General features: G+C 36.6%; 1 protein-coding gene across 1 annotated transcript in view; it reads left to right on the top strand.

Annotated features, from left to right (window-relative positions):
• LOC142346151 (uncharacterized) overlaps positions 1 to 24,295 on the top strand; it is a 204,575-nt gene that overhangs the window by 107,617 nt on the left and 72,663 nt on the right. The window contains exons 3-4 of the mRNA XM_075398659.1: positions 1,071 to 1,340; positions 11,974 to 12,111. Of these exons, the coding sequence (XP_075254774.1) occupies positions 1,071 to 1,340; positions 11,974 to 12,111 (408 nt within the window). The remainder of the gene's footprint in view (positions 1 to 1,070; positions 1,341 to 11,973; positions 12,112 to 24,295) is intronic.

Below are 24,295 nucleotides of genomic sequence, written 5' to 3'. Positions count from 1 at the left end.
TATCGTTTGTTGCTCTAATTTTTTTAAATTCCCCAATTCTTAATTTAGTTCATTTTCTGTTGATTTTCATTTCATTTTATTGCGTTTCAAGATGATATTTCAGTTGTTCACAATTCTTTAAACTTGTTTATATAATCTTGCGATCTGATGCCTGTGTCCGTTGCCGTTTCCTGTGGCTGACCGCCAAATTCCTTATTTAGTTGATCAGTTCTTCAATTTGTATAATCAAAGTGCTGATCAAATTCTTGTCTCAATTCTAATTTTCTTCTTTCGTCAACCAGTTCAATATTAAGTTGAATTCTTTTCAACTAGTTTCTGCTCAGCTAATAAGCTCAAAACAATAAAATTTAAATTCCTAATCAATCGATATGAGAAATTTTAAGCTCGGTTTCGCTTAGCGTATACAACAAAAAAGTTGTCATCGAATTAATATAAATCAGTCCAACAAAATTAAAGGTGATTTCGCACCACAATATCAACTATCTCTTTGGCACAAATAAAATGAACTTCGCCCAGCATTTCAACTAAACTATACAGAACAAGATTTCTGTACGACAGATCTACGCTTAGAAGAGCCAAAATTTTGTGAAACGTGATGTTACAGTCCGATTTTTAAAGAGCGCGGTTCTGAGGAAACTAAGGTTCTGTGGCACAGTGGTAGAAAAGGTGACAAGTGAGCAGAAGGTCAGTACTTCTCCTACCCACAGTTCTACGAATTGATTTTTTGTAAAGTCAACGGTAAATTCAACGCAAAATATGTAAGATCAACGCTAAATCCAACGCAAAATGTGTAAGATGAACGCTAAATTCAACTCAAAAAAATGTAAGGTCTACGCTAAATTCAACGCAAATTATGTAAGATCTACGCTAATTCCAATGCAAATATGTAGGATCAACGCTAAGTTCAATGCATTCAGCTAAAAATTTTGTAAGAAAATTGAAGTGAATTTTTCAACTGTCAACGCTAGTTAACGATGTTCTTACACAATTTTCGCAAAACTCTTCGACCCGGGCTGTTCTCCGTAAAAAAACTGCCTTGTATATGGCTTTATGCTCCTATTTGTTTCCAGCAACACTTGCAGCTGGCGGCTGCAGCGGCACTAAATTCCGAGGCTTACTTCTTGCAAACACAGATGGAGCACCAATGGGGGCAGAATCGTACGAGCAAGGTGGGGATATGAAAGCTGAGTGTCAGTCTAACTTCATTTACAGCGCAGACAGCACTGCCATGATGTGGTTCACAACTCCTCAAGACCAATGTTTTTATGTCCCAGGAAAGATTGGAAGCATTGGTGCGCTAGACTTCCTTTCTATTAACCCGGACGCTGTCTGCGTTATTGGTAAGTTTGTCTCAAGGCAATTGGGAAACAACTTTGAACAATTACTCTTGCAATCAGCGTTGCTATCATCTATACTATCAATTTTAGAAAGTTTTTTAGCTTAAACTGTGTTGATATCCCGACTGTAGAGTTCTTATACATATGACATGTTGAGAAGCCGGGGAATTTTTATTTCCCACTTGTGACGGAAAAATCCCGTACTGAACCCGCAGAGCCTATCAGGCCTGATTTAGAGAGATGCCAAGACTTGGGTTTCTCTGAGCAGAGTTAAGGTCGAAATCATGAAGTTCCGATGTTTTGCATTTAATGAGGGCAACTATCTGACAAAGTTGGTACTCAATAACAGGTTTTCTCCCCAAAAAATCAATTGCAACAAAAATTTGTAATTTTCACTCCCAAGACTTGGAGCCTCTCTGGGCAGAGGGAATCCAGGTCTTAGGCTTCTTTGCCAAGTCTTAAAATTGGTTTCCTCTCTTCACGTTCACTGATTTATGAAGTATCTAAGTGAGAGAAGTCAGAGCTCAGTTTTTTTCCAAATATGACCCATGCTTAAGTTTATGTCTCAAAAATAGATTAGCTGTAGATAGGAGTGATTTAAAAAAACAAAACTTTTGCGGGTTAAGTGGATCAAATAAAATTTTGATGATTTTACACATTTAACTGACAATAACTTTCACACAGCTAATGATTAGATCCCGAAAAACAAGCCCAAAACCTATAAGAAGGTAAAGAAATATGAATGTAATTGATTTGTGGTCAGTTCAATTAATTCTTTTCTATTTATTTTTTAATTTTTTAGTGCTTTTAAGAATTCAGAAGAGACTTTTGTCGCATGTTCTCTGGTTGAAATCACGTATTGCTCGCCAAGAGGTCACCAAGTCTGGGTTCCACTCTTCACAGAGTGACCCAAGTCTTTGACGTTCTCTTGGCAGAGAGAGAGACCCAAGATTTGGAATTTGTCTTGGAAGAGAGACCCAAGACTTGATTTTTCTCTGTCAATGGAAACCGCAGAGATCGACTCTGCAGTGTTCACTTCTCAGCCTCTTTTCATCTCTTATTTGACTTGATCAGACTCTGAATCATGCCTGCAACCTTCTCTGATGTTTATTCTGAATCAGGTCTTATCGTCTCTGTAGGTATGCTACGGGAAGGCCTTCATTACTAATGCCTTTTGCTTATTTTGCGTTAAATTGCACAATTTGGCGACAAAAGTGCAAAGACATTGTACCCTAGGTCGAGGTCTCCAGACCGAAGTGACCCTTTATCAGACTATGTTTGAGCGCACACATGGCTTGGAAAAGATTTCCACTCACAAAAGTCTGGGCAACGATCTAGAACTTGTCTGCTCAGCGGTAATTTTTAAGCGAGACAATGAGACCAGAGGTGGCTTTCACCTCGCTCAAAATTTTTAGCGCACAATAACAAGACCAAAGTAATCAGATAGCCAAATAAACGCATACAATCCAGTCTGTCTTAGTACTAAATCGCGCCAAGGATCACTTCAAATTTCTCTCTAAACTTTGAGTGTACTACGCAGGTATTGATATGGGTTTGGAATAAAAAAACATTATGGATTCAAAATCTGGTATAATAAACATAATAAAAAGTTTTTCAACTCTGAGTGATACACTCTGGAAAATTTATTAACACAAAAAAAAGGTTTTCCGCAATAAAAGGCAAGGGGTTACTGACTTAATGAGGGGTGTACACAGTCATTGCTGATATCTGTCGCCTCTCCACTCTACGCAGTTGGACATTGCTGTGACTTGCTTTTTTGTCCTAGAACATTAACAACCAAGTCACAGCAAAGTCCGACTTGTTCAAGACTGTGTTCACCCTCTCTGATCTAGGGTTGACCACCAAAAAAATCTTGGCAACAATATCCAAGCCTTTTATGGTGACCAGGAAAATTTGGCAAAAATAGGTTTGACGATACGAAGTTTCACACTAAGGCTAAAAATGCGTGAAAAGGATTTCTCTGACATATTTTGTTGGTACCAGCAAAACTTCTTAGAAAAACTTAGGTTTTCTACGTTGTTTTGACAGTACTGGAGACAGAAATAGGTCTTGGAACTTTCGAAAACATTTAAACAGTGTTTCACGTTGACGTCAATTTTGTTGATTTTTGAGAACGTAATAGAGTTTTCCATCTCTAAAATGCAGTTTGACTAGGTTATTGCTTCGCTAAAGATATGCAATTCTTTTGATAATTTTCTCTTTCAGCAAAAATTTATGAGAGAAAATGCAACGCCACCTTCGAATCGATCCTTCGAAACTTTATAGTCTGGTTGAAAATCTGAAAAATACTGAACAAATATATTAAGAGAGGAAGCATAACAATTATTTGGAGATAAACTCAATACTGCTGGTTCTTAATTTCATCATACCACTCAATGACAAGACCTTATCATCAAACCAGTCAAGGACAAGCGCTTATCATCTGCTATTTTCCAAAAAAAAAACAATTGATATGAAATATTAATTGTTGCTATCCAAGGAGTAGAAAGGAATTGAAAGTATTGTCAGACTGTGATATCCTTTCTCAACTTATTCCCAATTCAATACTTCTGAAATCCTAAAAGTGTCATCTGCTTTCTTAATCATCTTATAAATCAAAGAGGTTCATCAGAAAATTATCAAATTGCAGACCCTAAAAAATGGCCCTTGCGATAATGGAAACAAGAATTCCAAATTTAAATACTCAATATGGAAATTTTGCAAGAATTTAAAGAGAAGCCTTGTGATAATTAAGAGACACCACTAACAGGGAGATAAGAGGCGCTATGATAAACAGTTGCTCTCTTGAGTGAATTGTCTGGGTTTAATATTCTGTCTGTGTATACTATTTTGCCCTTTTGTTTCATTTTACATTAGCTCATTCTTAAAAATTTATATTGGCAAACCAAAAAGTTACCCGGACCTCATGCAACTCCTGCAGAGCATCATAGACGGGGAAGCAGTACAGGCAGTGCTGAATCGTCTTGAACACCGAAAAACAAAAACAGATGAGAGCTTTGCAGACGTGACCAAATTCATTGAGACACTGGATGTCAGTTTAAAGGAGCAGAAGAGTTATGCACACAAAAAAGCTTATGTTGTGCATGTTTTGACTTGCAATCTTTTTGGCAGTATTTTGAGTTTTCGGCGACAATTTTCAACCAGTTCAAAGAAAATGCTTTGATTCCATTCGCGACTTCCGTGCGAGGAAACTGAAATTAACCTGACCCTTGCATTGTCTCTAGTTTTCTTTGTTAGTTTTTGCACAAACGGAATCCAACTCATAAGTACATCACTGCTATTCCCGTTGTTTGAGCAAAGAAAACCGATAGAAAAAATGGTTCAGGCAATTAAATTCTTCATCCGTTAACTATTGAACCGCTGTCCTTGTCACATAGAACCTGTTTTTCCTAACTGGTTTTAGGAGAACAAAAACGCAGAAAAATCATTCAAACACAATCTGATTAGCACTTCGGCGAACACACATTAACAGGGCAAACAATGGAACACTCGATTTACCTCTAAACAACCAGACTGCTAAGACAGAGTTGCGATAAACCTGAAGCAAAACGAGTTTGAGGTGTAACAGAATCATTTCCCAGATGAACCACTAACATATGTCCTCAAACCAGGTGTTTTTGTGTTTTATAAATCAATTCTTTTTTGCCCTATTGTTTCATTTTAAACTAGATCATTCTTAAAAACTTATATTAGCCAACCAAAAAGATACCCAGACCTCATGCAACTCACGCAGAGCATCATAGACGGGGAAGCAGTACAGGCAGTGCTGAATCGTCTTGAAAACCGCAAAATAAGAAAAAATGAGAGCTCTGCAGATGTGATCAAATTCATTGAGACACTGGATGTCAGTTTAAAGGAGCAGAAGGTTTATAGACTCAAAAACTCAACAATAGATAACAGGGTGATTATTATCGGGTGAAAATAGACAACCCTCCCTTTGGTGCAGCCAACCAAATGAATGAATAATTACCAAACTCACTCGATTTCTTAATCAAGCTAAATAATTTTTTTTATATTACTGAAAAAGAAGCACCTTGCCAAAACTAAAGGAGTTTTTTTGAGAAGCTGGCTTGCAGTATACGAAAAAATAAACTGTTTTTACAAATAAGTATATAATTTCAGTGATGTAAAGAAAACAGTCTTTGCGGTGGTCAATATTGCTCAAGATGTTGATTACCCCAATCTGTGTTTTTCCTTACTTTTCTATTACCGTGTTTGTAAACAATGTCGTGGCTCTGAAAGGCACTTTGACAAAAAAGGTTCAGAACGTGCTAATATGTTCACGGCACACAGTGATTTATTGATGGTTTTCGATTTGTTCAAACTCAATGTGAAGCTGTTAACTTTCTGTTATTGTCTATCCGACAACATGGCTTTTAAATAAACTTTGTTATGTTAATTTGTGAAGCACAATGTTTGAGTTCAGTCATTTTGTAAAAAGAGGTGAAGAATGAAGAAGTTACCAACATGTGGAGATATGCATTTATATATATTGCTACGACTTATTTTGTTGAGAATTCCGCGACAGCGTTGATAAAATTTTTAAGAAATTCCTTTATAAACACCTTTTGCGACCGCCTCCAAAAAAAAGCTTATGAAGTGAATGTTTTGACCTGCAATCTTTTTGGCAGTCTTTTGCGTTTTCCGCGACAACTATCTACCAGTTCAAAGAAAAAGCTTTGATTTCATTTGCGAATTCCGTGAGAGGAAACTGAAATTATCCTGATCACAGCAGTGTTTCTAATTTTCTTTGTTAGGTTTTTGCACAAACGGAATCCAACTCATAAGTACATCACTGCTATTCCCGCTGTTTGAGCAAAGAAAACCGATAGAAAAAAATGTTTGAGGCAATTCAATTCTTCTTCCGTTAACTAACGAACCGCTGGCCTTGTCACATAGAAGGTTTTTTCCTAACTTGTTTTAGAAGAAGAAAAACGCAGAAAAATCATTCAAACACAATCTGATTAGAACTTCGGCGAACAGAAATTAACAGGACACACAATGGAACACCCGTTTTACCTCCAAGAAACTAAGTCGCTAAGACAGAGTTGGGATAAACTTGGAGCAAAACCAATTTGAAGTGTAACAGAATCAATTTCCAGATGAACCACTAACATAAGTCTTCGAACCAGGTGTTCGGACGAAACCTGTTGGGGGAATAGAGACTCCTAACTTCTTACAGCATGGTAATATGCAACAAAAATAAATCGTAAAAGGGTCCGGAATATCTTTTCCTCTAAAGTAGTGAAAGCCGATAAAAGCACTGTTAAAAAGGTGCAAATAACAATTTTGACCGGGTTTTATCAGTCTCAAAATTAAAATGTAGGCGAATTCTTAGCTCTGTTTAGCGATAACATTCTGGAATTTGATTGAAAAGAAACTAATCAGCATATAATTTGCAGTGACTTAATATCAACTTACCCCTAGAAGACCTCAAAAGAGATGAAAATATATAAACGCTCTCTTATGTTAGATTTCAGCAAAAAAGCAACAAAATTTCTATTAGAGAAGTCACATATAGCAATCGCTGCATCAATTTGTCTTCTCTCATATTGAAAGTGTGTTCAATGTGGACCAAGAACTGCTTTTATATAATTAGAGTGTTTCTTTTTTAACAATTTGTTTTGCAATACTGGACAAAGACGCGGTCTCCGAATTATTAAATGCACAAATTAAGAATCTCAAAAAATAGAATAATTGGAAAGAAGCAAACTATCTAGTACACCTTTAAATTCAACAAGAGGGTTTATATATAGAGTCTCCCGATATCGTTGAAACAACTGAGTGGCTGCAACAGACAATTATTTTTTACAAGGAGTCAGATGTTCCAACCCTTTAATAGAGTAAACCACGAAGGGCTAAACAAGGAATCACAACATCAAGTCAGAGCCTCGCAACCAGAAAAAGAATCTTTTTTGAATTTATATCTGAGAAAAATTACAACCGAGTCTAAAAACACGTAAAAAATTATTTGCCGAAAAATAATGAAAGCCCGAAAGTAAGCGAAACTAATTTTTATGAACAATGAAATCGCAGAAATAATTGATCACAAACGTTTTTCAAAATAGTCAGAGTTAACTTATTACAAGAAAAGTGCAGAACAGTGCACCGTAGGCTGTCATGAGTTGAACAATTTGTTTACTGCAATTGAAGAAAAATAGGTACGACAAAAGTCAATGTAGCTAATATGAAAACTATTCCAATACAAAAACAAACTGAAATTTTACTGGAAACAATTTCGGATGAAAAACTTGAATTAGTCAGATGAAAAAAATAAAACTCTTGTGATATGTGTCATTTAGGTATAAGCCTGCTGATGGCCGTAAATCTTGCTACATTTGAAGTTTTGGCGCAAAAAAACAATTTTTATATGTATGAAAAAGATGAGCCACAGAACTGACGAACTATACAATTACTCCCATAACATAAAGATACATAATACATTTGGAATTGAGAAAAAAAGTACATTTCACGCCATAGCAATACATATCCATTATATCCGGTTAAGTCGTGATACGTTGAATGAATCGTTTAATGTTTTCTTAGAAATGACAAAGGTATGGTTAAAAGTCCTGATTAAGTGATTGTAAACTGTTCGTCCAAAATGACAAAAAGAAGCAACCTACTGTTTTAGATGTCAAATACGCTGTCCAAAATAGGTCCATTTTGTGACCTTTTTCTGCTATACATGAGTGCTGTCGAGAGAGTTCGCTAACAAAGCAAAATCATACCTTTGGCAGATGATATAATCAAACTCTTGTCAAAACTCTATAGACATGAATTGCTAAACAATTTTTGGTAAATTATGCGGTTGTTTGACAGAAATATTTTGGTTACTCAGATTTGATAATTTTATAATTAAGATAACTTAATTATTCGGTAGCTCATTAAAGCCAGCACCCTAAGGACTGAGGCCTTTCTGATAACCTACCGACTGTTTTGTTTATATATACACTATTTCTGAAAAAAAAATATTATTTTATTATACGTTAACGCACAAAGATCTGAAGATAACCATACGCAAGATCGGTGAACCCACATATGTCTGAACCAGATGATCAATTCTGTTTTGCGCCAATTGTTTTTACGCCCCCAAGTGTTTTTTTGTGTCAAAGTTACAAATTATACGTGTTATATAGCAAGTTACGATGTAAAAGAACAGCACGTGTACCGGGGAATGTAAAAAGTATAAGTCTTTTAATGTGGAGGTGGCAAAGTGAGAGATGGCGCAGTGGAATAAGAAGTTGTTGACATGCAGGGGTGAGAGTTTCGAACCCGTTTACGGCAGTTTCTTTTTCGTAAGAAATCCGGTGAATGCGGTGAAAAAAATATTTAACCGCTAAAAGCCGCAAATCTTACAAAAAATCTTCGCATTCAACGCTAAAATTTGCGGGCACTTTGTGGTGAAAAAAGTTTTCTTTTCACCGCTACTCACCGCTAATCTTACATTATATTTCGACCAAACCTCGACCTGGGTAACACTACCTCAAAAATACTTTTGATATTTGATAGCACTAGGCAAGTCTGGTTCTTAGAGAATAGGTGCTGAAATTTGAACAGGGCTGAAAAGGGCTGACTGTGCACGAAAAATTTAAGTATCTGTTCGAACTAGAACTTGTGCACTTGAGTCGTAAATAGTAACAAACAAACAAAAAACGGCGGAAACAAAAAAGAAGGCGAAACATAAAAAATTTCGTATATTTTTGTGAAAAAGCTTTTAGTTTCCGGTTGCTATATAGCGACTAGTGAACTTGCGTAGTAACCAAACAACAGCTTGCCAAGCCATTTACTACCCTTTAAAAAACGGAATATTTTCCGTTTGTACCCCTCCCCCCCCCCCCCCCCCGCCAGTTGGTGAACGCATATTATTTGCACCCCACCGACACACGTGTCATATTTTTACGTAAAGATTTACTATGTAATGGCACGTGCTCTGTATCTGGGGGGGGGGGCGCATAACGTACTGAGGGTGGCACAAACGCAAAAAAATCCCAAAATCTTAAACGCCCGAGGGAATGTTTATTTTGCAAGCTCTTGCAGGATTCCTGCAAAAAAATGTTTATCTTGCAGAGTCTTCCAACACGATGGCTATCTTGCAAGAACTTGCAGTATGAATGGTTGGTTACGTACATGATTCTTGCGATTTCGTTTACGGGTTTTACTATCGTTGGGTGGCACAGGCGCATTACGTTTGAGTTTGCACAGAAACTGTTCGGGATATAATTGCGCGTTCTCTAAGATATTTTGAATCAAAGTTGCATTGATTAACTAAATTTTAAACAGTGTTTAACTAAATTTAGTTGCGCAAAAATTAAAGTGTTCAGCTTCAAATCAGCAATACAAGCAAAAAACAAAAAAAGGAACTCTTTAAAAAGTCTCAAATGTTGACTGACTTTCTGGGATCTGCACAATTTCACTTATCAATCTAATTTTTCAAAGCTACACTGCTACAATTGTTTTATAAAAATTTCTTTATTTTATCTTTTTGTCATTCAAACTGCCTTGCAGTTTGTCTCATTTCACTTTATCTATTAACATAACATATGTTTGTATGTTTTGCGCAGAGAGATCAAAATTGATGCTGTATTGGATGTGATCCTTTGCAACAAGGAAAAAAATTGCTGAACATTTTATTTCACTCATGCTAATCCTGTTTGGGCATGGTCAAATCATATGCATATGCTAAACATCAAAGGTTAGCTTGCAAAATCTTGCAAGAATTGGGAAGAAATTCCTGCAAAAATTTTACCGAAGTTGAATGAAGTAGCCACAAAAGAGGAGATCCGAACGAGTTTTCGAGAAAATCTGGAGAACTCATGAAGGTCAGGACTTAAGCACTTTTCGATCGAAACATGAGAAAGTTGTAGCATTCTGGGAAAAAGTTAGTGTTTGAGGAGAATGAGCCAACCTTAGTGGGCGCATATTATTTGCACTCTCAGACTCACGTGTCATGTTTTTTCGTAATGATTTACTATGTAATGGCACGTGCTCTGTAACTTGGGGGCGCATATCGCACTGGGGGCTCACGAACGGAAAAGATCTCAAAATCCTAAGCGCCGAGGTACTTACCCTATTCACGACCAGATGTTGATCTTGCAAACTCTTGCAGGAGTTTTTCAAAAAATGTTTATCTTGCAAAATCTTCCAACACGATGGCTGTCTTGCCAGAACTTGCAATTTTAACGCTTACTGTACATGATTCATGCAAGTTCGTTTCCGGATTCGGCTGTCGTTGTGTGGCACAGGCGCATTACGTTTCAGCTTGCACAGAAACTGTTTGGGATATAGTTCTCTAAGATTTTTTGAAACAAAGTCGTATAATTTAAATGTGTTTAAATAACAAACAACTTTAGTTGAGCCAGTGGGGCAAATATTAAAGAGTTCAGCTTCAGATTAGCAATGCAAGTACAAATAAGCAACTATTTAAAAAGTCTCAATTGTTGACTGACTTTCTCCGATCTGCACAATTCCAATTATCAATCTAGTTTTTCAAAGCTGCACTGCTATAACTGTTTTATAAAATTTCTTTATTTTATCTTTTTTGTTATTATAATTGCCTTACAGTTTGTCTCATTTCACTTTATCTATTAAAATAAAGTATTTGTGTTTGTGTTTTGCGCAGAGATATCAAAATTGATGCTGCATTGGTTGTACACATTTGCGATAAGTAAAAAAAATGTGCATGGTCAATAGTTATCTGGCACGAATTCGAAAGAAGTTCCTGCACGACAATTCATCGAATTTGACTGGGATTGTGCCCTGACACGAGGCCCGATGGGGACTAAGATTTTGTTTTAAAGTATTAAAGTATTTAGAGAACCAAAGGGTACGAAATTGCTGAATATCATTTGAAATTGAATTTAAGCGTACAGTTTTGCAGATTAGTGAACGAAAAGATAATACAGGAGTTGATGTAAACCAAACGTCGCTGTCTCCTATAGCGAAGCAACCGATTTTTATAGCAGCTTAATTCAAGTGTCAAACGATAGAGTTTTCATTTTGAAAGATTGGGTTAAGCCTTAAAGTAGTGAAAGTCTAAATCTAGCGTCCTATAGGACAAGTTGAGGGCAGAAAACAGACTTGTCTTCTTTAAGTCTAAGCTAAGTCTTTCAAACTAAGATCTCTGCCTCAAAATTTTAGTGACCGATGAAATCGTGCCCTAGGGTCTTTTGCAGCAGGATATTTTTTATCGAACAAGCTTCGCCTCCCCTTTTTCTGCCCGAAAACTCGTAAAAATGGATTATCTAGCGCGGAATAGTTCTACAGTGCGTGATGTATTGTTTACAGTTTCCCAAAAATATTATTGATTGCGTTTCCCTGCGACAACAGAAATTAGAGCAAATCCAGATTGCATCTCATTTCATTCGATTTTCAATTAGGCCTAAATTTTGTGTCTTAGAAAGTTTATTTGCAATATTCCACACAACCCATATATGGTCTGAACTTGGTTTCAAACTTTTGTTTACTAAATTCAACTCAGGCGAATACAGGTTTGAAAAACGAGGTTGATTTGATTATCCATACTAATGATCATAAATGGTCCTAATGATACGCAAAAATGACTTACCTTTTCATCAGATGTTCAATTAATTAAATTGATGTGACTAAGTTTCAGAGACCCCTTGTGTGTTTGGAGTGCTTCGTGGTGCTAGATTCGAAGGGCCGGAGTTCCTGAACAAAAAGCAGAAAGTGATAAATGGAGCTATTAATGGCGCTATGAAGTGTTTCGAGTTTGTCTACTCAAACTACGATGGTTTGACCTCTTTTCTATGCAGCCGATTCCCCGGGCCGAGGTGTCAACGCTAAAAAACGCAAAATTATGTACGAATGGCGTTGAAAGCGTTGAATTTATGTAAGATCAACGCTTGAGCGTAGATCTTACTTAAATTCAACGCATTCTACACAAATCTTACATATTTTGCGTTGAACTTTAGCGCAGATCTTACATATTTTGCTTCGAATTTTAGCGCAGATCTTACGTATTTTGAGTTGAATTTAGCGTAGATATAACATAAATTAAACTCATTCAACGCCAATCTTACATATTTTGCGTTGAATTAAGCGTAGATGTTACATACTTTGCGTTGAAAGTATCGTTGATCTTACATATTTTGCAGAGAATTTAGCGTAGATCCTACAAAGGCTAAATTCAACGCAAAATATGTAAGATGTACGCAAAATTCAACGCAAAATATGTAAGATCTACGCTAAATCCAACGCAAAATATGTAAGATCTACGCTTAATTCTACGCTAAATATTTAAGATCTACGGTAAATTCAACGCTAAATATGTAAAATCAGCGGTAACTAGCGTTGACAACTCGGAAAATTCACCGCAATTTTGTGAAACCTGATAATACAGTGCGATTCGTAAAGACTTGGGTTCCTAAGGAAATTAAGGTTCTGTGGCACAATGGTAGAAGAGGCGACAAGTAAGCAGGAGGTCATGGTTCCAGTCCCATACCCACAGTTTTGCGCGTTGATTTTTTGTAAAATCGACGCTAAATTCAACGCAAAATATGTAAGATCAACGCTAACTTCAACGCAAAATATGTAAAACCTACGCAAAATTCATCGCTAAATATGTAAGATCAGCGGTAACTAGCGTTGACAAGTCGGAAAATTCACCGCAATTTCTTACATAATTTGGCGTTGAATGCGTTGCATTTCTGCTTTCAAATTCAACGAGTTCAAAGCAAAATTATGTAAGAAAATTGCGGTGATTCTTAGCTCAGATCTTACATATTTTGCGTTGAATTTAGCGTAGATCTTACATATTTTGCGTTGAATTTAGCGTTGGTCTTACATATTTTGCGTAATTTTTAGCGTAGATCTTAGAAAAGCTAAATTCAACGCAAAACATGTAAGATGTACGCAAAAATCAACGCAAAATATGTAAGATCTACGCTAAATCCAATGCAAAATATGTAACTACGCTAAGTTCTACGCTAAATATTTAAGATCTACTCTAAATTCAACGCTAAATGTGTAAAATCAGCGGTAACTAGCGTTGACAACTCGGAAAATTCACCGCAATTTTGAGAAACCTGATAATACAGTTCGATTCGTAAAGACTTGGGTTCCCAAGTAAATTAAGGTTCTGTGGCACAATGGTAGAAGCGGCGACAAGTAAGCAGGAGGTCATGGTTCAAGTCCCATACCCACAATTTTGCGACTTGATTTTTTGTAAAACCTACGCTAAATTCAACGCAAAATATGTAAGATCAACGCTAAACTCAGCGCAAAATATTTAAGATCTACGCTAAATTCAACGCAAATTATGTAAAAACTACGCATAATTCATCGCTAAATATGTAAGATCAGCGGTAACTAGCGTTGACAAGTCGGAAAATTCCCCGCAATTTCTTACATAATTTGGCGTTGAATGCGTTGAATTTCTGTTTTCAAATTCAACGAGTTCAACGCAAAATTATGTGAGAAAATTTCGGTGAATTTTATCTCAGATCTTACATATTTTGCGTTGAATTTTAGCCCAGATCGTACATATTTTGCGTTGAATTTAGCGTAGATCTTACATATTTTGCGTTGAATTAGCCGTAGATCTTACATACTTTGCGTTGAAAGTATCGTTGATCTTACATATTTTGCGTAGAATTTAGCGTAGATCTTACAAACGCTGAATTCAACGCAAAATATGTAAGATGTACGCAAAATTCAACGCAAAATATGAAAGATTGTAAGATTCTGAACTTTATTAGGCAGCCTAGAACGGGAACTAGCGCCCAGATCTCACAATTCGAAAGGTTTTTGCTTGGTGGTTCAATCTTGTTATTAAACCGTTTATTTGCTCTTCCGGCTCGATCAAAACAGTTAGTGCAACAATTCAATTAAAAAACTAAATACTTAAATAACTACCAGGATAATAGTAACTATAACTCCAAGCGATCAAACTATACACTGTAACTCAACTAAAGTAATAATTTAACAGCACTAACTAGAATACACTTAAGAACTACTCGGAGAACTGACTGGTAATCCTTAAGCACAAAGGAACTCTAAATTCTAATCGAATTGCCACGAAACGATACGATTCTAGACGATTATCTACCCACTATAAACGTCGGTAATCCCGCAAACTACCAGAGCGATCGCTCTATTACCTAACTAACCCGTACAGCGATTTTAAACACGCTAGACTACGATCTGAGCTCAACGCTCAAACTTACAGGCAACTCTGCCAAACAACGCGCGTCCGATTTCAGCGACTATTCAGAGCCTCTCGCTCAATCAAATAACACAAGTTCCAGAGCCTCTCGCTCACTTGCAACAGCAATCTGTGCTCGATAATCTAACCGAATCGCAAAGACTACTCAGAGCTTCTCGCTCAATCAACCAGCAAACTCTAATTAACTCTAATTCTATAACAGCGACTATTCAGAGCATCGCGCTCAATCGCTCCGGCAAAGTTGACACAACGACGCTTAATAACAGTTCACAGAGCCTCATGCTCAATAATACCGGCAAACTATGCCAAACAATCGAATATTAACTCGTTCACGGTTTGCAACTTCTGCGCTGCGCTTATAGTGTAAGCCGCTTTTATACTGAGCCGAGCAAACAGTTTGTTTACTCAAACCAAATAACCGTCATTATTGCACCACGTTTCCACTTGAAATAATGCTATTGGCTACTTTGTTTACATTCCGTCATACCAATGCCGTAAAACTTCAACGTGTCGAATACCGAACTTACCTAATAGATATCAGTCAAGATGGCTGCCAAATTTACATATATGCGAACTCCGGATTTTTCTGTTCTCACGTGCAATTTGTTTACATAGGGGAATTCCCTTGGTACCGCCCGCCCGTCCGCTTACCCGCTGTAGGCTTACGGCCCGGTTGCGTCGTACGTCCGTGATAAGCGAAATATTTCAAAACGGCCGACAAGTCGACTTATACTTAGTTGATTTACGAATTATGTGTTTCCGGGTCTTTTGTTTACTTAGGGCGTTTTGGTGGGCACGGTCCGCATCGAGCCTAATTAGGCATGGGCTCCAGGCCTTATTGCACCCTGTAATAGGTGGCGTTCACGAAACTCAAAAATCAGCGTTTTCGGATTTTACCCCAAAATTATCACTTTTTCCCCATATAAGTGTTAATTGCTCCCCACCTAGTAAAGCTGTCGCTACCAATTCTGGTACACAAAGAGCTTGGGGGGCCCTAGGGTGTTGGTGATCCTGGCTGGGTTCAGCCATATCGGGTTCGCAAAATTTGGGGGGGTGGACAAATATGGAGTCCCAACTTGTAAAAATTTTCATATTTGACCAGAATTGGGAATTTCGTAAAACTCTATTTTCTTTCAGTTATAATGGACCCTAGTGAATACCAGAAAATTCTGCATTACAAGAAGCTATCCGCGAACTGTCGAAAGCTGTTATCGAGAAAAGAGCGAAATTTTATGAAGAGGTTGGCCAAGTTCACTCTTGTCGGAAATCAGTTATATATGGAGGGCAAATTGGTCCTAAATGAAAGCAACGTGGTGGCCATACTTACTAGCAACCACGGCGAATGGGGTCACCCCGGTCGTGATGAGATGGAGCGGAAAGTACTGGAAAAATACTATATCTCAAATCTGCGGCTCATCTGCCGCAAAATCGTTACAACTTGCAAGGAGTGCCAAAACCGCACCGGTGTACGTCGGACCGGATCTATGGTTCACCTAAACAAGCAACGGATAGCACGGCTGTGCAAGCAATTGGGGCTACCGTCCAATGGAACTACCCCGCTCACTCAAGCGTTCAAAAAGTTAGTATCACAATCGTTTACGCGTACTATACGATATTAATTAAGTAACTGTGTTGTTTCAGTTCCAAGTCCCTTGACGTCACCCAGTTCAGAATCAAGACCCTACATACTGCTCATCATAGGTACAATTGCGTGTGCTCTGCTTTATCCGTAGTTCTAACTGGTGCCCGCAATTCTGGCGGGATTATCGAGGACTGGGTGAAACGCCTGCGGGAATCGGGACCGAATCGCTATTTGTTCGACCTCCCAGATGGGATCCGTTCGAGTGACTCGTCTGAGGATGTCACCGAACTGAGTTCGACTGACTTACGAATGCTTGCTCGGGCACTGTCAGCTAATATCTATGTGTATATTAGTTCGCCCGGACAATCCGAGTGTCACTGGGAGAGTTACTCGGGCACGCATGCTGGCCCATCGGCTCCCGCAATTTACTTAGCGTACCAACGAAGGAACGGGTCACGTTGATCTAGTGCGGAAAGTTGACCCGAAGCCACAATAAACTAAATTAAACTAAATTAAACAAACAGATATAAAAAAAAGAACACGATAACGATGATGATATGATGATGGTATAATGATGATAGTTTCAGTTAGTTTTTGTTCTCCTCCGCTCTCATTACAGCCAACCACTCCTCTTCCGATTCCTCCTCACTATTTACATCTTCACTTCTGGCGGCGAATAGCCTCCCGTGGGCTATTCGCTCCATGCTGATCAATACGCGTCTTTCAAACTCCAACATCTTTACTTTCCTCCCCAATTCCCGCTCTGCCATTTCTTTTTCCCTCCCACTTATTAACACCTTCATACACCTTGCTCCCTTGCTACTTCTCTTCTTCAACACCTTGCCAATTTCCATTTCGTTCGATCACACAATTTACTACACACTCTACTATACGGTTAATATTGCAATTTTGGTGGGTTTTGGTGGTTGGTATATTGATTTAGCAAACCTACTATTTCCGTTGTTTGTCAACAATCCGTCAACAACAACGTCTTCATCTTAGCCTTGGTTAGTTCAATTTTACATAGATCTACGCTAAATCCAACGCAAAATATGTAAGATCTACGCTAAGTTCTACGCTAAATATTTAAGATCTACGCTAAATTCAACGCCAAATATGTAATATCAGCGGTTACTTGCGTTGACAACTCGGGAAATTCAACGCAATTTTGTTAAACTTGATAATACAGTTCAATTCGTAAAGACTTGGGTTCCTAAGAAAATTAAGATTCTGGGTCACAATGGTAGAAGAGGCGACAATTAAGGAGGAGGTCAAAGGTTCAAGTCCCATATCCAGAGTTTTGCGCGTTGATGTTTTGTAAAATCGACGCTAAATTCAACGCAAAATATATAAGATGTACGCAAAAATCAACGCAAAATATGTAAGATCTACGGTAAATCCAATGCAAAATATGTAACATCTACGCATAATTCTACGCTAAATATGTAAGATCTACGCTAAATTCAACGCTAAATATGTAAAATCAGCGGTAACTAGCGTTGAAAACTCGAAAATTTCACCGCAATTTTGTGAAACCTGATAATACAGTTCGATTCGTAAAGACTTTGTTTCCTAAGTAAATTAAGGTAGGTTCTGTGGCACAATGGTAGAAGAGGCGACAAGTAAGCAGGAGGTCAGTGGTTCAAGTCCCGTTTCCACAGTTTTGCGCGTTGATTTTTTGTAAAATCGACGCTAAGTTCAACGCAAAATATGTAAGATCAACGCTAACTTCAACGCAAAATATGTAAGATCTACGCTAAATTAAAAGCAAAATATGTAAAATCTACGCAAAATTCAACGCTAAATATGTAAGATGAGCGGTAACTAGCGTTGACAACTCGGAAAATTCACCGCAATTTCTTACATAATTTGGCGTTGAATGAGTTGAATTTCTGTTTTCAAATTCAACGAGTTCAACGCAAAGTTATATAAGAAAATTGCGTTGAATTTTAGATCAGATCTTACATATTTTGCGTTGAATTTAGCGTTGGTCTTAAATATTTTGCGTAAATTTTAGCGTAGATCTTACAAAAGCTAAATTTAACGCAAAATATGTAAGATGTACGCAAAAATCAACGCAAAATATGTAAGATCTACGCTAAATCCAATGCAAAATATGTAAGATCAACGCTAAATTCAACGCAAAATATGTAAGATCTACGCTAAATTAAACGCAAAATATGTAAAATATACGCATAATTCAACGCGAAATATGTAAGATCAGCGGTAACTAGCTTTGACAAGTCGGAAAATTCATCGCAATTTCTTACATTATTTGGCGTTGAATGCGTTGAATTTCTGTTTTCAAATTCAACGAGTTCAACGCAAAATATATGAGAAAATTGCGTTGAAATTTAGATCAGATCTTACATAGTTTGCGTTGAATTTAGCGTTGGTCTTACATATTTTGCGTAAATTTTAGCGTAGATCTTACAAAAGCTAAATTCAACGCAAAATATGTAAGATGTACGCAAAAATCAACGCAAAATATGTAAGATCTACGGTAAATCCAATGCAAAATATGTATTATCTACGCTAAATTCTACGCTAAATATGTAAGATCTACGCTAAATTCAACGCCAAATATGTAATATCAGCGGTTACTTGCGTTGACAACTCGGGAAATTCAACGCAATTTTGTTAAACTTGATAATACAGTTCAATTCGTAAAGACTTGGGTTCCTAAGAAAATTAAGATTCTGGGTCACAATGGTAGAAGAGGCGACAATTAAGGAGGAGGTCAAAGGTTCAAGTCCCATATCCAGAGTTTTGCGCGTTGATGTTTTGTAAAATCGACGCTAAATTCAACGCAAAATATGTAAGATCAACGCTAACTTCAACGCAAAATATGTAAGATCTACGCTAAATTAAAAGCAAAATATGTAAAATCTACGCAAAATTCAACGCTAAATATGTAAGATGAGCGGTAACTAGCGTTGACAACTCGGAAAATTCACCGCAATTTCTTACATAATTTGGCGTTGAATGAGTTGAATTTCTGTTTTCAAATTCAACGAGTTCAACGCAAAGTTATATAAGAAAATTGCGTTGAATTTTAGATCAGATCTTACATATTTTGCGTTGAATTTAGCGTTGGTCTTAAATATTTTGCGTAAATTTTAGCGTAGATCTTACAAAAGCTAAATTTAACGCAAAATATGTAAGATGTACGCAAAAATCAACGCAAAATATGTAAGATCTACGCTAAATCCAATGCAAAATATGTAAGATCAACGCTAAATTCAACGCAAAATATGTAAGATCTACGCTAAATTAAACGCAAAATATGTAAAATCTACGCAAAATTCAACGCGAAATATGTAAGATCAGCGGTAACTAGCGTTGACAAGTCGGAAAATTCACCGCAATTTCTTACATAAATTGGCGTTGAATGCGTTGAATTTCTGTTTTCAAATTCAACGAGTTCAACGCAAAATATATAAGAAAATTGCGTTGAAATTTAGATCAGATCTTACATATTTTGCGTTGAATTTAGCGTTGGTCTTACATATTTTGCGTAAATTTTAGCGTAGATCTTACAAAAGCTAAATTCAACGCAAAATATGTAAGATGTACGCAAAAATCAACGCAAAATATGTAAGATCTACGGTAAATCCAATGCAAAATATGTAACATCTACGCTAAATTCTACGCTAAATATGTAAGATCTACGCTAAATTCAACGCCAAATATGTAATATCAGCGGTTACTTGCGTTGACAACTCGGGAAATTCAACGCAATTTTGTTAAACTTGATAATACAGTTCAACTCGTAAAGACTTGGGTTCCTAAGAAAATTAAGATTCTGGGTCACAATGGTAGAAGAGGCGACAATTAAGGAGGAGGTCAAAGGTTCAAGTCCCATATCCAGAGTTTTGCGCGTTGATGTATTGTAAAATCGACGCTAAGTTCAACGCAAAATATGTAAGATCAACGCTAACTTCAACGCAAAATATGTAAGATCTACGCTAAATTAAAAGCAAAATATGTAAAATCTACGCAAAATTCAACGCTAAATATGTAAGATGAGCGGTAACTAGCGTTGACAACTCGGAAAATTCACCGCAATTTCTTACATAATTTGGCGTTGAATGAGTTGAATTTCTGTTTTCAAATTCAACGAGTTCAACGCAAAGTTATATAAGAAAATTGCGTTGAATTTTAGATCAGATCTTACATATTTTGCGTTGAATTTAGCGTTGGTCTTAAATATTTTGCGTAAATTTTAGCGTAGATCTTACAAAAGCTAAATTTAACGCAAAATATGTAAGATGTACGCAAAAATCAACGCAAAATATGTAAGATCTACGCTAAATCCAATGCAAAATATGTAAGATCAACGCTAAATTCAACGCAAAATATGTAAGATCTACGCTAAATTAAACGCAAAATATGTAAAATCTACGCAAAATTCAACGCGAAATATGTAAGATCAGCGGTAACTAGCGTTGACAAGTCGGAAAATTCACCGCAATTTCTTACATAAATTGGCGTTGAATGCGTTGAATTTCTGTTTTCAAATTCAACGAGTTCAACGCAAAATATATAAGAAAATTGCGTTGAAATTTAGATCAGATCTTACATATTTTGCGTTGAATTTAGCGTTGGTCTTACATATTTTGCGTAAATTTTAGCGTAGATCTTACAAAAGCTAAATTCAACGCAAAATATATAAGATGTACGCAAAAATCAACGCAAAATATGTAAGATCTACGGTAAATCCAATGCAAAATATGTAACATCTACGCATAATTCTACGCTAAATATGTAAGATCTACGCTAAATTCAACGCCAAATATGTAATATCAGCGGTTACTGGCGTTGACAACTCGGGAAATTCACCGCAATTTTGTTAAACTTGATAATACAGTTCAATTCGTAAAGACTTGGGTTCCTAAGAAAATTAAGATTCTGGGTCACAATGGTAGAAGAGGCGACAATTAAGGAGGAGGTCAAAGGTTCAAGTCCCATATCCAGAGTTTTGCGCGTTGATGTTTTGTAAAATCGACGCTAAATTCAACGCAAAATATGTAAGATCAACGCTAAATTCAACGCAAAATATGTAAGATCTACGCTAAATTCAACGCAAAAATATTTGAGATCTGCGCTAAAATTCAGCGCAAAATATGTAAGATCTGAGCCAAAATTCACCGCAATTTTCTTACATAATTTTGCGCCAAATTTTCCTACTTGTCAACGCTAGTTGCCGCTGATCTTACATAATTTTGGCCAAATTCCTCGGCCCGGGTCCTAGAGTGTTCCCGCACGATTTAGAAACTGACCCTAAAAGAGCTCAAGTTTTTCAAACAATCTAACAAAAAACCTTTGTCCTCTGAGGTAAAATTCACAAAGTTCACAACTGTATTCCATAAAATCAGTAAATTCTATCCCAATTGTCTTGGAGTTTTCATCGCGGAAGATTTGGTAGGTTTATTAGAACACTTATTGTACCAGCACAGAGACGATCATTACGACGAAACTTCCTCATTGTAATTTAGTTTCATGTCCCCTGCAAAGGCCTACAGCTGATACTTCTGAGCTCGAAATTACCTGGCCTTGACGACCTCAAAAGGCAGGATGCTCTGTGATCAAATTCAAATTCGAATGCCTTAATTTTAGAAACTGAATTTTTTTATTGCTGCTTGATTTATTTAAAACTAAAATATTGAAAAGACACCCTGGTTTAAACGTCTAGCGATTAAAAGTGTGATCACACTCAAACAGGAGTGCAATTGAGTATGATTACTTGCCGCCGTACGCTTCTCAACGGCTATTACTGTGGCGCTCTCAACCGCTGAAGCAACCGTAGAATTTTTGAAAATCAAAAAGTTTTGACCTTCTCCTATTCATTCACAGGTTTTCTCTTCAATTTGTTTTCGTGTTTTCTCTATCAGTTGGTAGCCGATAATTGAATGTTGTTGTAAGTCCTCTTGTCAACTGTTTTTTGGAGACGCAACTTGTCAGAAAACTTTGTATAAGATTTTATCGGAATTGGCTATTCTCATGTCAAATCTTATTTCAAATCTGTTATTCTTCAAAAATGACAAGTATAATCAGGTAAAATTTTTATTATGTTTCAAGAGCAGTTGGCACGTGTTCTTATCTGCCTCAATTTGTTTCCGGAGTCTGAAGTCTTCCAGTTTCTTTTCAGTCTCAAACCCCAAATTGGTTTTTATTGGAGCTCTGATTTTTATGAGATATTATCATACAGATGTTATCACGCTCTGATTTTACGCTAAGATGTTTTTTCTAGCTTTTAGAAGTTTAAATTTTTCCAACAGGAGTTTTCAAAACGTGATAAAAAGTCAACTGTAAATCAGCTATCTGTAAATCAAAATGATACAATTCAAGAAACAACCCGCTGAAAAAAATTGTTGTTTTGACTGTTCCAAGTATTTCAAGCTCTATTTTTGTTTAATGCAAACAGATGTGCTATACGCCAAGAAAATTTTTAAAAAACTGATGTTAAATTTTTGGGATATCATGATTTCTGAATAGATTACCTGATACAGAAAGAAATGTCATCCTTACCCTAAAAGGAGGTTTGTTAGTTATTGAGAGGGAATTGTATTAGAAATAAATCATTTATACAGTTTTACACTCTAAGCACAAATTGTAGAAATGTCCTTCTGTGAAGTATCTCATTTCCATTCGAGTGCTCACTCCAAGCACATTCCATCCTCACCAAAAGCAGGAACTGTTTCGATTCCTTTTTATATATGGAAATTGGATTAAATTGAAAAAATTTTTGGAATATTTACTGTTTTTAAGATTTTAATTAAACGGACAACTTCTTTCTGAACCAACCTTCCAAATCTTCAGAAAAGACAATTCTGGGAAATTTGAAGAGTACCAACAAATGTGAACTGCGAGTTGAGACTATGGATATCGAAAATTTGCTTCCTCATGGAAGATCTACTTAATGGAGAAATTGAGATCAGAGAAAATCAACCTCATTTCGACAAGGATGCATTGCAAGCATAGAACACATCCTGTAACTGTGTCACAAAGTGAAGGATATTAGCATCGGATGAAGTCGCAAACTCTACGTTACTTTCCCCCAATACATCACGGGCAACCCAGCTTCTATTTATTTACATTTTTGTCTCTTTTTTGACAGGAGAACAACCAGTTCAAACAAGTGACTTATGTAAGCCACACACTCGATGAATTCAAGGGTTTGATACTAGTTTGGAAGGACTTTTATAATATTCAAAAATGTACATTTCAATGAATTTTTTGTAATATTATAGTGCGTTTGTCTATTTAATTTATATAATTTCTTCATTTTTACTCTTTGCAAAAAATTTTTCGAATCTAGGAATAGATCCTTGTATTCCAATCCAGAAAGTATTCTACGTCAGACTTCACGAAGAACTAAAAGAAAGTCTTCTTATATGGTTCTTGAAGCTTTCAATTTTCGCAATATTGATAAAATTGACTTTGAGTCCAATCTTTTGGTACTTGAGGGGGTTGTTCATACGACGTATTACTCCAAAATTTCACTCTGATAATCCAAAAATTCCATTTCACAACAGAACTGGAATGTAATTCAATGGAGTTTTATGACCAAATTTTGAATTGAACAATGAGGAATACAAAAAATTATTGCAAAATCTTCCCCATTTTCTTGGTTATGTAGTGACTTTCAAAGAGACCAGTGTCATCTTAGACAAATGAAAAAAACGACAATCGAATTTTGTCTCACTTTCAAACTTTTTCAAATGTTACAGTACTGTTTCGCCAATGTTTCCCAACAACAATAAACAAAAAAATTGCCTCCGGCAGCTTGTAGAATTTGGGAACAGAACGTCATCTTAGAGAACGATTATCAGAACTTTTCCCCCCGGAGGGCCAAATGGACACGGTTATTAAATTCTGGACTTCTTTCTAGAGCGATAGATTGTATCCCCATTACAAGTATGGCCCTGGTTATTGTTAAATGTGGCCTCAGTTTCCAAGCTCATGTCTCTTGGGTTACATTACTGGTCTGTTCGTTTGCATCTAAATAACATTTTGTCTTATAAGTGTTTTCCAGATATTAGACTTTTGATCCTCGTTCGAAAAATTGTCCCAGAAGAAAGGATGCCACTCGTTGTACTAAATGTTGAATCCTCAGAGGGAACCAGTGTAAGAGATGTGGGAATCTTTAAGGAGGGAATTGTTTTT

This window comes from Convolutriloba macropyga, chromosome 9 (genome assembly GCF_964194025.1).
Source record: "Convolutriloba macropyga chromosome 9, txConMacr16.3, whole genome shotgun sequence".
Taxonomy (NCBI): Eukaryota; Metazoa; Xenacoelomorpha; order Acoela; family Convolutidae; genus Convolutriloba; species Convolutriloba macropyga.
Note: the sequence above shows the minus strand (reverse complement) of the source record. Positions and strands in the feature narration are given on the sequence as shown.